Source organism: Urocitellus parryii, chromosome 3 (assembly GCF_045843805.1).
Source record: "Urocitellus parryii isolate mUroPar1 chromosome 3, mUroPar1.hap1, whole genome shotgun sequence".
NCBI lineage: Eukaryota > Metazoa > Chordata > Mammalia > Rodentia > Sciuridae > Urocitellus > Urocitellus parryii.
This window is the reverse complement of record NC_135533.1, coordinates 8,464,670-8,480,726: the sequence shown is the minus strand read 5'-3', so window position 1 is coordinate 8,480,726 and position 16,057 is coordinate 8,464,670. Positions and strand designations below refer to the sequence as shown.

The 16,057-nt window shown below is 36.8% G+C and overlaps 1 protein-coding gene across 1 annotated transcript in view; it reads left to right on the top strand.

The window, feature by feature from the left end:
• The window catches only part of Cntnap2 (contactin associated protein 2), a 1,300,648-nt gene that overhangs the window by 261,558 nt on the left and 1,023,033 nt on the right, over positions 1 to 16,057 (top strand). Inside the window, exons 5-6 of the mRNA XM_077795886.1 lie at positions 5,983 to 6,186; positions 10,665 to 10,849. Of these exons, the coding sequence (XP_077652012.1) occupies positions 5,983 to 6,186; positions 10,665 to 10,849 (389 nt within the window). The remainder of the gene's footprint in view (positions 1 to 5,982; positions 6,187 to 10,664; positions 10,850 to 16,057) is intronic.

Sequence of the window (16,057 nt, the reverse complement as noted above, 5' to 3'; positions counted from 1 at the left end):
CCAGAACATGTGCACGTGTGTGTGTGTGTGTGTGTTTGTGTGTTACTAATGAAAATTTAATGAGGCAGAGGGCACCTCAAGTTGTCTTTTGATATTGAATAATATAATTTTTAACAATATAATTTTTAAAAATTACTAACATTTTCCTATTTCTGAGTTTGATTCAAGTGAGCCAACCATATAATTAGACATCCGTGAATCATCATGCATTATAGTTTTCTTTATGAAGTAATTCAATAATAAAAAATACAGAAATAAATCCATCTTGCTTTCTAAACTTCAATAAAATATCAACCTTGGGATGATATACATAACTATTAAAATAATATCCAATACTTAGTACTTTAATCTTAAAATAGGAAAGTTTCTCTTAAAGTGATTAAATACACACACACACACACACACACACATAGTACATACATATTGCATTTAAACTCCTGTAGCGGGTACATTTTCTAGCTTTTGAGTTATAAACAAATAGCTCTACTATGAGCATATTAATAGCATTTCATGTTTTAACTATTTCTTCATATCAGATAACCACAATTACAATAGTTAGATAAGCACATATCATTAAATAATGTATAAGTCTGTGCCCTTAGTAAATTTTCTGGCACCAGGTATGATATTGCAGGGAAATAAGAACTTCTCCTTTTCACCTTGTTATTTCAAACACCCATTGTGTTTAGATAGATTGAAGAAGGATTTATTGTGCCAAGAAGGCAAAGTAGAACAATCCGAAGTCTGTACCTTAGAAGAACTTAAAGTCCACAGAGAAAATGAGGTCCCTAAAAGGTAATGCCACTAGAGCCTGGGGAGTGGGGTGACCAAGGTGCCAGGGTGCCATGGGACAGCTTTGCACAGGGAAGCTTGCGGGTGGGTGAAGATTCCCCGGGACTTTGAAGACACCTGGAATTTAACCAGGTGATACCACTGAAGGTGTTGGAGGCTACCTGGCAGAGCTGGGATTGTGATCTTCTCCTCGACAAAGAGTTTATTTCAGAAAGCTGTTCCTAGCTTCTCTGGAGAGAACAGGTGGAGGGAAATCAGCACGGAGGATGGGAATCATTCATTTAAGTTTGTTAGAACAATGGACCACATGAGAGGTGACGGCAACCGGGAGGTAGAACACATAAAAGTGAGTGAGTTCAAAAAATGTGGCAGGGCTAAAGTCCCTAGGACTTGGAAGTGCTGAGTGTAGGTGGGCGAGAGAAAGAGGAGCTCAAGAAAGTGGCCAAACTCTGGCTTGAGTGACTAAATTTTGGATAAAAGGACAAGAGAAACCAGGCCCAGAGAAACAATTAAGCACTGAGCAAGGAGATAAATACGCCTATGGAATATCCATGGGTATCAGTGTCTCGGCTTGGGTGGGAGTCGAAAGGCTATGGAGAGAAGCAGTCAGAGTCCTCTGATAACTGCTGCTGTACCATGAGATACCAAGTACTTAGTGGCAAAGGAGCACGTTTTTAGGAAAGAGACTGTAGAAAATGTTAGATGCTGGTCTTCACAAAAAAAAAAAAAAAAAAAAAAAAATCTTTGAGGATTTTGTTTAGTTTCTTCTTTGCCAAAGTAAACATGATGTTTTAGTCTATCTCTAGCCCATTTTTCAAAGGATATAGTAAAGGGATCTATTTTAACTATTTATTTAGGTTTAAACCACAGACAACTCAAAAGAAAAGTCAATAAATTACAAGGAAGAAATGAGATCCAGTTACACAGAAAAAGAACAAGAAGGACTCTATCCATGTGTAGTCTGTCTAGGACAGAATCAGTTAAAAACGATGGAATGAATTTTTGCCCCAAACCACAAACCCAAAAACATTATCTGGTAATACCATTGTTTTCCTGACTGTGGAAACATTGGGCATATGTGTAATTGTGGCACCAGGGAAAATAAGAGTGATTCTAAAAATTTCTTCCAATCTAGTACCAAATGTTTAATGAAAATATGTGATAGTGTTTATTATAACTTCATCCAATTTATTACAGTATGAAAGACAGCATTCTATCCTTCAACAAATATTCAATGAACATTGTTTGAAGCATCATTTTAGGTAGTGGGCTTCAAGATGAGCTAAATAAAGTGTCCAATGCATTCATTCTTAGAGGGGATTTGTGGTGAACTCATAAACGTGCCAGTATATCAGGTGGAGTTCAGTGCTGTGTGAAGGAAGAGAGCTGACTGAGGAGGGAGAGAATGAAGATAGCAGTCACACTGTGTCATAAACAATGGTCAATGTATCTAAAATATTGACATATGGCTTAAAACTAATACGTGGATTCACATTCATGTAAAGTTTGAAAAACTAGGCAAATTCTACCTTCTGTTGTTACACATTAGTTTCAGAGATGCATTTCAAACTTTTGAGGTGACTTTATATTTACTTGCCCAAATTATGTTAAATATGTATCTTTAGACATTTAGATATAAAATATAAACTCATATATACACATATGTATATATGTGCTTATACACAATAATATAATATGCATTCGATATAATAATTGTATATCTGAATGTATACAAAATAATATATATATATATATTATTCTGTACTTTAGATAGATGGATAGATTGATGGGTAAAATGTACAAAATCTAGGCTACACAAAACCTATTACTCATTAACATTGGTGATCTCTTGTGGATCTAATTCACTATTTTCAACACTTTTATATTATTTGATTTCTTTATAAAATAAACATATTAAGTTTTGGACAACCTTTAAACAATGGTAATACAGATAATATTTTTGGGTTTGTGGATTGGGGCAAGAATTCATCCCATCATTTTTAACTGATTCAGTCTTAGACAAGCACACAAATATAAAAAAGTTATTTTTAAAATTTTTACATCCTTACATGCTGCTCACATCTCTAAAATATCTTATCCAAACTGAGACTATAACGATTAACAAGAATTATTTTAAAAGCCCTCCTCTACCAAGACAATTTGATGAATTAGGCCCATTTCCAGTTCTCTAAGATATTGTTAGAAGCAAAAATTGTGGAAACACTATGATTTTGCATTCAATTTTTGACTAGCCATTATTGTTCTTCCGATTGCTTAAACAGTTCAACCATACATATTTAATCACTGTATAGAAAACTTAATTCTAGGGAGCGAGAAGTAATCAGGATAATGGCGGGGGGAGTGGCTTGTCCTAAAGTAAGCACAACATATTATTAGATGTCAAATGAAATTTTAATGTATTTTTGTAGAAAACACAACTAAACTCTGATGTTATTTCCACTAATTCACACTATCTCTGTCTCTTTTTAAAGTGTATGGTATGGGTCTAAGTGTAAATTATACAATATAGATTATCTCAAGGAATTGGATCATTTTTGAGCTAGCCCTGAGTCACACATGCAAGCAAACATGCTGATATTTTGGAAGCATTTAACCCATTCATAGAAAAACTCTGATTAGCAATGTGTGAGATGTGACTTGCAAAGCATCTGATCTGTTTCCTAGCATGCACTGAGGACTACTTGGCATGGATGAAATGAGACTTCGTCTTCACGGATAGCTTTTCTTCATAATTTTATTAAATAATATTAGGAATGTCTGAAAAAAATAACAGTACTCATTCTTTCTGTCACATTTTCTCATTTCACTAAAAGTGAGGTAGAAAGGCCTCATTATTTGCATAAATATTGATGTACCTGGAACTGAATGCTTTATTCTAAACTCTAGCAACATTTACTTCCTGAGAGTTGAAAGAGAATATTTTATGTCAATTAATATATATTGAAAGTGTATAAAACAATGATGTGCTTATTACTCGGCTGTCAATGATATGAAGTTGACCTCAAAATTACTTTCTAGAGATCAGAATTGACTCCCTTCTGGGTTTTGTTTATTCATTTTTCAAAACAAAAAGAATTTTCTCCCAACTGCTGGATTATAAATTCACCCTACGATATGAAAATCAGATTCCATTTCTTCTCTCCTTTATCTCTCATCACAGAAGATAAAGATATTGCCATTGGAATTCAGCTATGACAGTCTAGATGATTAAGAGAAAGTCTAATTGGCTTTGCAGTGTTAGCAGAAGCCAAATTTAATGGTTGATTTCCCCCTCCCCCTATTAAAATAAACCTCTGTGATTCTTAGTCTCAGAGAAAAGAAGACTGTTGAGTAAGAAAATCTTTTTATGGGTAACAAAGAACTGATTATAAGGAATTGAAAGTTCAAATTACGTAGTTTCTGAAAGTTATTTTATAATGTGGCATTGCCCAAACTGTCCTTTTAAAAGCATCGATATTAAAGATAGTTGGATAAATATTTTTAAAGCACGTGAAAGCCCTTGGTGATTTGAAAGGAAAGCATCCATTTAGTTTTAAGTAATGTTTGGAAGAACTATATTCACAGTGCACTTTATGCAGTTAAGTAAGAGCAGAAGCTCAGCGTGTCAGGGAGTGCTCTGAACTGTGGCTCCAGCCATTGTGACCTTCACTCTCCTCTGTGGCCTTAGGGAGCTAACTGGTCGAAATCCCTACTTAGCAGGAAAATCAAACTGTTCCTGCAGGGATGGAAATGGCTATGTGCAAGACAACCAGGACATAAAATGAGAAGACTTCTCCAACGAGCTCTCAACTTCTTACTGTTTTCTCTAGAGTCTCCCTGTGGCGTGTTTTAGCCAGACCTTGTTTATTATGACCTGGAGTCTGGCTTTGTCCAGCTTGAAATTCGATAATAATCAGAGCCAGTTTGACTACACTTTCTATGATTTCAAAATTAAAAGATGGTGGAAATAGAAATTTGAAAATATTTGGGTGATACATGCCCAATAATTGTAACTAAGTTTTTGTTTGTATAAATATTAGTTCTGCGTTTTAACAGTTCTTCTGGGAACCAGTCCATGAATCAGGAGTCCATAGGCCAGTAGTACATAATAACTAGTATCGTCTCATTCTGTAAAAATTCTGAAGTAAGTAGTGTTTATGAAATAATGCAAATACCTAATGTCTAACAACAGTGATAAAACTGTCCATGCTTCTGAAGAGTATATATACTTTCATTATTTTAATGTAAAGCCCTAAATTCCAATTAGAATTTCTGGAGTTCTAGTATGATTAAGAAATTAGCTTTTTTTTTTTTTTTTTTTGTACCGGGGATTGAACTCAGAGCACTGGACCACTGAACCACAGCCACAATTCTATTTTGTATTTTATTTAGAGACAGGGTCTCACTGAGTTGCTAAGTGCTTCACTGTTGCTGAGGCTGGCTTTGAACTCGAAATCCTCCTGTCTCAGCCTCCCAAGCTGCTGGGATTACAGGCTTATGCCACCACACCCAGCCAGAAATTTGCTTTTCTAACTGAAAGTGAGGATGCCTGTGTTCACTGGAGTGGAACCTCGCCCCAAACTCTTGATTCCAAGTGCAAGGATCTAATAAGGATTTCCAGAAAGGATGCCCAACAGCAAATGTTAAGAAGCTTTCTAAAATTCAATTAGTGAAAAACTCTGGATACTACAAATTCACTACAAATGTGGTGAAACACAAAAACCATGAGAAAACCTGAGTTGACCATCCAACCCTATCCATTCTCATATCCAAAAAGTGGAACAAAGTCTAGTAGAACATATATTTATAAATCATAAAATATCATTGTCCCTGAGGAATGAACCATGAAATCTCCTCATCTCTTAGAGACAAAAACAAAACAAGAAAAAAAAAAAAGCACTTTGTTGGACAAAACTCTACATCCCCAAGTTAACTTTTAAAGTTTATGACCCATTATGAGTTTTCATGATCAATATCATAACTGAAGTGGCTTTTCTGATCATTCTGCATGCACTCTCCTGATGGAACCCACGTTGGAACACACAGTAGATAACAGGAATGACAACAGGCAGTGCCCAGAACCCCAGTCCCTCAGCAAAGACGCCCCAGCCCCCCCCCACACACACTGATTCTGTGCAAGAGCAGGATGCGCCCACAGCTGCACTAACGTGCTCTTTTTCCTTCTTCAAGGGGCTGATGTCATCAACTTCGACGGCCACGTCGTGTTACCATACAGATTCAGAAACAAGAAGATGAAAACGCTGAAGGACGTCATCTCCTTGAAGTTTAAAACCTCTGAAAGTGAAGGGGTCATCCTGCACGGAGAAGGACAGCAAGGGGACTACATCACTTTGGAACTGAAAAAAGCCAAGCTGGTCCTCAGTTTGAACCTAGGTACCATTCTTTCTGTGCATTAAAACTCCCATGAACAGCGTTTGCTTACTTGATCCTTCAAAATGTAAATTGTAAGAGTCCCCACTATGTAGTTGATTCATTCTTAATTCAGAGTAGTTGGTGTATATGGATAGATGTATTGCATTAAAAAATATTTATTATGCATTTCTATTATACAAAGGATAGCAGCCAACTGCATGCATTGGAATGGAGACACAAGGTCCTTAAGCTTATGAAGTTTATGACCCAGTACAGGAATTAAATAATATATTACTTACTATTGCTTTTATTATAAAACAAACAAAAAGAAATGTAAGTATTTATTGCTGGAGATACAGTATGGATAGATAGTTGCTTTTCTAACTCAGTGTGGGAGAAGATACTAGTGTTCCATGGAGTCAAAAACATGGGCCCCATATCAAATAAGCATTATAAAATCAGTTAAAGAGGTGAATATGATAAGGGTGGAGACCTACATGCCCTTCTGAAGCAACAGGGCCTTCAATGGAATGTGTAATAAGGAAATTTCTCTCTTAGGAGAAAATGTAATACTTAGACTCAGAGCTGAGCGATGGAAGCGAAGAACTAATCATAAAGACCTCAAGGGGAAAAGGACTTCATAGGAAGGGATCCTTGTAGGCAAAGAGCTTCATGGCCAAGGAACAGGAAGGAGGCCAGTGTAGACGAATGTTATGAGTTATTGAGATAGGAGATGAAGGGACGGGAACTGTTCAAGTCCTGTGGGATGCTTCAGGGCATGGTGGAGGCTCTAGATATTATTATTATTATTATTTTGAGGGGTGGAGGTACTGGGATTGAACTCAGGACACTCAATCTCTGAGCCACATTCCCGGTCCTAATTTGTGTTTTATCTAGAGACAGAGTCTCTCTGAGTTGCTTCCTGCCTTGCTTTTGCTGAGCCTGGCTTTGAACTTGAAATTCTCCTGCTTTAGCCTCCTGAGCTGCTGGGATTTCAGACGTGTGCCACCGTACCTGTCTGGATATTATTTTTAAAATCGATATCTATTGGGAGTCCTCAAACTCTATGGCATTATAATCATAATTTCAAAAGTGCACTGGGACTTCTGTGAAATATTTGCTTATGCTGGCATGAGAGTCAAAGTAAAACTTCTGCATAGTTGAGGGGAAAGACAGCATCAACTTGCATGAGGTAGTTGTCAGTGGAGATGCAGGGAAATGTGTGTTAGGAAAACTAGTATAGTGATCAATTCAGGGGTCATTGTGATGAGATGGGTATTACATAAGAAGAAAAGAGCAGAGAGTAAGAGCAATTCCTGGGATTTGGACTAGAGCACCAAATAGATGTCAGTGTCACTTTTCAAAACAGGAAAAACTATTTAGGAGGAACCTAAAGTCCTTTTGAACCTGGTGCACTTGAGTAGCCTCTCACATATACAGGGGTTTCTATTATAGAACTGCATACATGGCACTGAGAGGGCAGGTCTATAATCCAGACAAAGAAGAAGTAGACACTGAGGGCAGGAAATAAAGAATGTGTTGTTATCACAGAGACCAAGGAAGGAAAGGAAGTGACCAATGATGGCGAATTCTCACGATAAGATCAAGACTGAGAAATGAATGTTAGTTTTGACAGCATGGAGATTATAGTCAATGTACTCTCAGAGGAATAGAAAGGATGGTTTTATTGACTGATCTTGTAGGTAAAAAAAACCCATGAAATAAGTAAAAATAAATATTTTGAATATAGTAAAACTGTTCAAACTGGATTCTAGTTAAACTACAGAAATAATTTGTTTGGAGGGAGAGGTAACTCATGTGAGTTACTGTTTGTTTTGAATTTCTATTGCTTTTAAATGGATTATACCAGTGCATGTTTGTGTGTTGGTAATGTAGCTAGGTTTTACTTAAAGCTAAAGAAGAATTCCACCATGTTGGTCCTGGCATCGAAATTACAACTCATAAAAAGCAATGGTATCTTTTTTGCTTGGCTAAAATCTGCAGGTTGTATGAAAGGGTGGTTTCAAGGTACCATGCATTCCCCTGAAGTTTTCTCTTGTAATGCTATAAAAATTCTAGAAAGATTTTATACCTTAAAATACATAAATAACTAAAGTTTACATGTTGAAAGAATCACAGTGGAAAGCTACAACACTGAAGATTAGTATACCCAAAGAGACGCTGCCTATTTGACTTTCTTGCCAATTATCAACTGAGTGTTCCAACATTCCTGAATATGGAATATAACTTATATTACTTTGAAAATCAGAATTATACTAAAAGCTAGAAAAAGAATTCACCATGTTGCAATGCAACTTTAGTTTTTAATGTAGGTAATGATACATTATCTTAAACATTTATTATTTATTATAGAACTTTTCACTTTCAAAATCTGATCTTATCAAAATAATAGTTTCTATAAGAAAAGGAAGATAGGAAAAATTCACAAAAGAACTTTATTACTTAATTATAAAATGTTACTTTACATTAGTAATCAAAATGTCAAGTGCCTGTGAAATTTAGGAAAATGCAGGTATTAAATATAGAAATTTAATGTCATTCATTAAATAATAAATCATTAAACAACAAAAAAATCATCATTCCTAAATAATACCAAGATGTTAGAAGAAAGGTAGGCACTGGATATTAAAGTCAACTCATTAAAAAAAAATGTAAACCACCTATAAACACCAAATTCTCAACCACACTAGCTATAAAAAAAAATGCACCGTAAAATAAGAAGTTACTAATTTTTGCCAAGTCTTGAAATGATGAAATAAGTGCTGGTGAATATGTAAGAAAATATACTTTTTTATCATTCTTTAATTAAGATGATGTTCTTGGGAAAATGACTAAGCAGTGTATCTGCAGACATTTAAAATAGCTTGTGTATGTTTTCCAATAATCCTAAGGGAAAATTGAGAAATGATTACAGAGAATTTAAGTCCAAAGATGAACTTTTAAAATATTAATTACAATGTAAAAAATTGAAAATTGTTACATGAGTAGAAGAAATATGTTGGTAACATCTGACAAGTCTATGCTAATTTTTAATTATATGGGGAAATACTACATAATGATCCATAGCACATAAATAACATGGGCATCAATACCGTTGCCTTAAATGTGCATATATAAACCTAAATATTTATATATATGTATTACATATACATAAACCCATACATACAAACATACATATATACATATATGTATGTAATGAAAAGGATGTATTCATATAAAAATCTGGAAGGAAACACACCAAACCATTCTTAGTGGTAGAATATATAATCTTTTCTTAGTTTATTTGTTGATTTTTCTCAGTATTCTCTGCTTGTGGTAATGAACATGTGTTCATTTTCTGTGCTACCTGAGTAAAACAGCCTGAGATCATCTTTAAAACAGGACTCTGTAGAAGGAAGGAGGGAGGGATTGAGGGAAGCGTGAACTTGTGCACACCAGGCAGCAGAGGATGATATCTAATCACCCAGGCAAACACCTGGAGTGGCCTTTCAGAGCCCACTGTGGTGTGTGGAGGTGCGACCTCACCTTTCCAAAACCAGGAAGTGGTTATACCACTCCCCGCTCCCAACACACACAAAGTCCATTACTTTTTCACCTGGAAGCAGTTTACTTAGAGTTTTTGTGACTGAACAGACTTTACGACAGTCTTAGAAATATCGCCACTCAAACGTCTCCTGTCCTCCTGTCCCCCTTTAATGCCATTCGGTCAACATCAGGTGGGGCTTCCTGTGGCTCAGCTTCCAGTGTGTTCAAAGCAGGAAATCTCCAGGGAGCCTGGTCACTCAGATGTGTGCCTCTCCTCCTTCTCTCCTTCTTGCCTGTCCCCACTGCCGGTCTCTCTCTCTCTTTCTCTCTTACACACACACACACACACACACTCACACACACACTCACCATCATGCCCCCACATTTGATTTCCTCTTCATGAGTGAAGAAATGATGAGGGAGGAGAGAGATTCCAAGCCCTGGCTCAGGCATCAAGCTCATGTTAGAGGCGCATCAGACCCCAGACCCTGTGGCTCCAGAACCCCCTGTGATACTTACTTCCTGAGGAATCTACCAAAAATTAGCAGAAATTATGGCACTGTAAAAAAAAAATACTAATTTTTAAGGGAAAAGAAAGAATTCCATCTTCATAACTTTCATGTACTTTATTTATTCATGTATTTGGTACTGGGGAGTAAACTCAGAGATGCTAATCTATACCCCTGGCCCTTTTTAAATTTTTATTTAGAGACAGGATATTTTCAAGTACAGGCTGGCCTCCAACTTGAGCATCTCCTGATTCAGCCTCCCAACCCTCTGGGACCTTTCCTGTACTTTGAAAGAGTCTTTTTAGCCCAGTTACCTACTAGTTCTCCTGGTCTGCCTCTAATGGAGGCAGCCCTGAGGATCATCAGCCTGGCTGGGTGTTGGAAAGGAAAGACCCACCCCGACCCTACGGCCATGGATTGTTTCTTTTTCTCCTGGTGACTCAGGAAGCAACCAGCTGGGCCCCATCTATGGCCACACATCTGTGATGACGGGAACCCTGTTGGATGATCACCACTGGCACTCTGTGGTCATCGAGCGCCAGGGACGGAGCATCAACCTCACGCTGGACAGGAGTGTGCAGCACTTCCGCACCAACGGGGAGTTCGACTATCTGGACTTGGACTACGAGGTATGCAAGTGACGTGAGTGAACATTGGTGACTGCGAGTGAGCCTCAGTCACCACTGCACTGCTGCACTAGTGACACTCACATGCCTATACGTGGTTTTCATTTTCTTCTCCAAAAAACAAAAAGGAAATTTCATGTTTAAAACATAAATTATACATATATTTCATTTTGTGTAATTCTAAATGTCCAATCCTGAGAATTTGAAATATTTCAAAAATCTTAATACCAAAGTAATAATTTAAAGAGAAGGGCCATGCCATTAGGGCCATATGGTAAGTTCAGATTACACTTGTAATCTTTCTAATGGTGTATTAGTCTGCTTTGCATTACTATAACAAAGTACCTGAGGCATCTACATTCTTAGAAAAGGTTTATTTAGTTCATAGTTTTGGAGTTTTTAAGTCCAAGATCAAGTGGGCCATGTTGGTTTGGCCTCTGGTGATGGTGGCGAATAGTAGCACATCATGGAAGGAGAATATGTAGGAACAGTCAAATCTTGAACCAAAGCAGAGAAAGAAAGAACCAGAGTCCTACAATCCTCATCCTACAATCCTCTCTGAGGGCACACCTCCAAGAACTAAGTAGCTCCCGCAGGCCCCGCCTCTTAAAGGTCCACACTACTTTCTCATACTGCCACTGTGAGGACCAAGCTTCCTTCTAGCAGGTCCTCTCAACATTCAAATGACCATAATTGGTAATTAGTTATGCATAGACTCCTCTTGAGAATGTGCTGTGCATTATATATAAAGCACTATCTAATATATTTTGTAAAATACTGGATAAGAAATTCTCATTTCTGTGTAATATTTATAAATTTATAAGGATAGAAAGGTCTTTTGATAAGTTCTATTTTCTCAGATATAGTTACCATAAAATAAATGAAATAAAATATAGAATATTTTAAAGACCTTGTCTACAAACAAGAAAACATATTTTACCTTCTAATAACTAAAGATTAAAAAGCACTTCGTGGGCTGGGGTTATAGCTCAGTGGTAGAGCACTTCCCTTGTACGCATGAAGCACTGGATTGGATCCTCAGCATCACATAAAAATAAATTCAATAAATAAAGTAAAGATATTGTGTATTAAACATTAATCAGTACTGATATGATATATATATATATATATATATATATCTCCTCATAATATTTTAGTAGGCGTAGCAGGTTTTTTAATAAATTATTTGGAGAGCAATTTCAACCTTAGAATATTCACCAAAACTGTTAATAATACATAGGGATAAAAATTCTTTAAGAAGATACTCATCATATCTTTAATAGGAAAAACTGATTAACACTTAATATCAAAAAGCAACATAGTAGTAAAATTAAAAGAATGAAATACTCTTCATCCCAGTGGTTTCCAATCATTCCTAATTCCTAGAGCCGTTAGTGTCTTAGTAAGTTTTCCATAGAAGTCCTAGGCTATCAGGCACCCATCTGAAAAACTCTAAATATATTTTTTATTTCAATCTTAGATAACAGTAATCACTAATTAATGGGATGAGTGAATTCACCTTGGGACATCTCAGACTTTGGGATGAAATTTGACATTTCCATCCTCTTTTTCTAGTTCATTTTTTCTTTATATAATATCTTTTTTATGAGAGGAATTACCATAAACCCAACTCCACAAAGACAGGAGGTCCCCATAAGGAGGTCACCATGGTCAGATCCTGGAGAGGCAACCTCTGAACTGGTGCTTACCACCAGGTCCCAGAGAGTTGCACTGTCCTTGTTCCTGTAAAATTGTAAAGTATGCTGATGTACCCTGTGAATGTGCTGGATCGGCTTTGAGTTCTTGGCCCTAGCTTTGGGATCACAGATATATACATCTGTGCGCATTATATACATCTACATATAAATTTCTAAGAATGTGGAATATGCCCAATATACAAAAATGTGAAAAAGTTAGAATTTATGACTGATTTTTATTTATATGTTCAGTTTCTAAATTTTGTGTCATATACATATATTTAAATATTAATATATTCAGTATATTAATATATTTGATAAAATATATATTCATTCCTAAATAGAGATTTAGACTAGAATATACTACATAAACCCTAATGGATACTATGTTAATATTAAATAAACTTAAGGTCATTGGTAAATAATTATCTTATTGTCCCCCCAAAATGTCTTCAAAACAAGATGATTAGTGGAAGGAAAAGAATGTGAAAATCCCAGAAATTTTTATATTCTTTAAATTGCTTTAAGGTTTGGCTCCTTGTAACTTGTCTCCCAAGGTGTGAGAGAACTTGGAGATGAATTATTCATCCTCCATTAATAAACTCTGAAGAACTTCAGAGGAGGTGGGAAATCCTAGAACATTTTCAATGGGCAAATATAACTCCAATTTTCAAAAAAACCGAATTAAAAATTGGGGGTCATAGACCTTATTGAGTTTGTGATGAACTCAATGAATATTCATACACACACAACACCTTCTATGCGGGGTCCACAGTTTCATGGGTGCTTTGAATTCTGTCTATGCACAGTACCACACTTTTGGAAACCTCAGCCATCGATAAGGATCTCTGGGATGTATTTATTAGGAAGAGACAGTAGGGAGAAATTTACATTGACTGAGAAAAAGTTAGGATAGACCAACATTTGTCTCTTTGTAAAGCTGCTGCCTGGTAACTCTCCTCTTAGACACTGCTGTTATTGGCATTCCCTGTAGTAAAAGTAGTTGAACTTACCTTTTTATTTATGTACATTTATCTTAATATGAAGAGATTCATTTTGCTTATTTGTTTGAGAGAGTCTAGGGACTATGCTGAAGTCAATCTCCCTCTAGTGTCACACACATCTCCTGGATGCATCCACATAGAAACCAGTCTCATGTCCACATGGGCTGCATGAAAATTAGCTGCACACCTAAACTAGTACAAATCCTATAACGCTTCTCCTGAAGTATTTGAAGTCTAGCCTAAAGGATCAGAAACCTGATCTTATCTTCACAAAACCTGGAAACGTCCTGCTTCCCTGAAATTCCATATTTTCAGTTCTTCCAGAAGAAGGCTAAGGACCTTTTTGGCCAAGGGTCTGAGGCCAAGGGCATTGAGGCTTAAAGATGAGGGTGCACTGGTAAACACGTCACAACAGGCTCCCCCTAGGGAGTGCCGCAGTCCGGCTGCAGCAAAATAACCGGGGGGTGACGAGCAACTTGTGTACATTGATACAGCAGGAGTGGGAGCCATTTATTGTAGGACAGGAGGGGTGTATATACATTCCACACAGCTTATCTTAATTAACATAAACTAGATACAGCAGTCAACCAATAAGGAATCTCCACACCTAATGGCTTGCTGGCGCCACCTCACAAACCACTCCCCCTGGCAAAATGCCAGGCGCCATCCTGACTTGTTTACAGATTCTAACAAGGGAGGAAGGAGAAAAGTGCACTGGTTTGGTTTTTTTTGTTTGTTTTTTGGAATTTCCTGATTTTTATAGGGGATATACCCCGTCCTCATTGATATCATGTTAGCAACTTGATAGCATGGAACAGGGAGTTGGAAAGAGGTTCCCATTAGCACACTCTTATACAATATTTGCATCATTTAGGTAAATAAACATACATAATCTCAAAAACGTACGTGACTGTAAAATGTAGAGGTGAATTCTGAGGAGATATTAATTTTCTATTTAGTGTAATCTCTTTAGTTTAACTTTCCATAATTCAACTTCTAATAATGACTCTGTTTAAAATCAGTTCTCATGAACCACTCTGAGGAGGATCCATGTCGGGGTAGAATGTACATCACCTGTCACCATCACCAGAGGTGCACATCCTTAAACAGGCATTATGTGCATCTGTGCACCTCACATGACTCAGTGAGGAAGAGGTTTTGTGGAAGAGCATCTGGATTCCCCTCCTTCCTTCCTGTCTGCAGCTGTATTATATCATGAAGTGGGTCAGTTGCCATTTGCTTTCAAGCTACTGGCAACATGGTGACCTGGGGTGGGTGGTATGGATCTGTGGAAATGTGCTTTATGTCATTTTTCCTCCTCTGAGCCAATGAAACCAAACGGTGAGATGGTAAACTGGAGTTTTGCCTGAACTTTGTCTGTTTTTCAGTTGAACACCAGGACATGCCCACCGTGGATATTAAATCTTTGTCCTTTGCAATGTAGTTCTGCTTGGAAGGAGGGAAGAGATGGCTACTGTCCACTGAAGAATGGCTAACTATCTGGCTAGGATTATAGAGAAAATCCATGACATAGGCTCACATAGGACCAGAAGCCTGGGTTCAATCCCTCTCTGATCTTACTGGTTCTGTGATGGTGTAACTCACATTCCCCTACCATAAGATGAATGTAATAGCATATGTCTCCTAGGATTAACTGAGGAGGCAACAGGAAATTATAGAAAGAAATATGTTTGTATATATATGCTTCAAATCTTCTTCGAACGGGTTGATAAGTGTTGTCTGTTGACTTGGAAGCAATGTACCCAACTGAAAATCATTATTTTCCCTAAAGACAGTGGGAGAAAACATACTTAGATGTATCTAGTAGTCTGTACTATACTTTATACTTTGTATCTAATAAAATTGTAGATGCAGTAATATCTTTAGAAGCAAGGTTATTGGATGGTGATCTCATTCATAAGACTACCATAAGAGACACAAAAACATGATTGTTTTTCTGACAAACACCACAATTTTTTACTATCAGAATAATTAGAATATATGAAAGTACTCTGTGGTCCAGTTGCAAAAATACATAACTAGAAATAATGACATCCTAATGATACATTATTATTACATAAGGAATTGGGATAAGAACCTACTCAATTTTTAGGAATCTGTTAACTTGAGTCAGTGATACTTCAGTTGGTGCCTTCCTTGGGGTAGGGCATGTGCCTATGGTTGTTGAAAGCAGAAAAACCATAAGGGACTTTGAATCATTATCCCTAAGGCAAAAAGAAGCCTTTGAGTAAAGAAACCATGTACACCGAGGAGTAAAACAATAATTTAAACCAGTATTTAGTAATATTATTAAAACACAAAGCTATGTGTCATCAAACACAGATTTAAAAACTGCCCATTCTGGAAGAATCGATAGAACAAGTTGCAGACAGGAAATCCAGCACTCCATTTTAGTATCTGTAGTTATTACCATAAGTGTCATGTACAAGTTCATAGGACCTAACAGGGCCCTTTTGGTGCACCTGGAAAGTATCTTCCCAATGATTTTA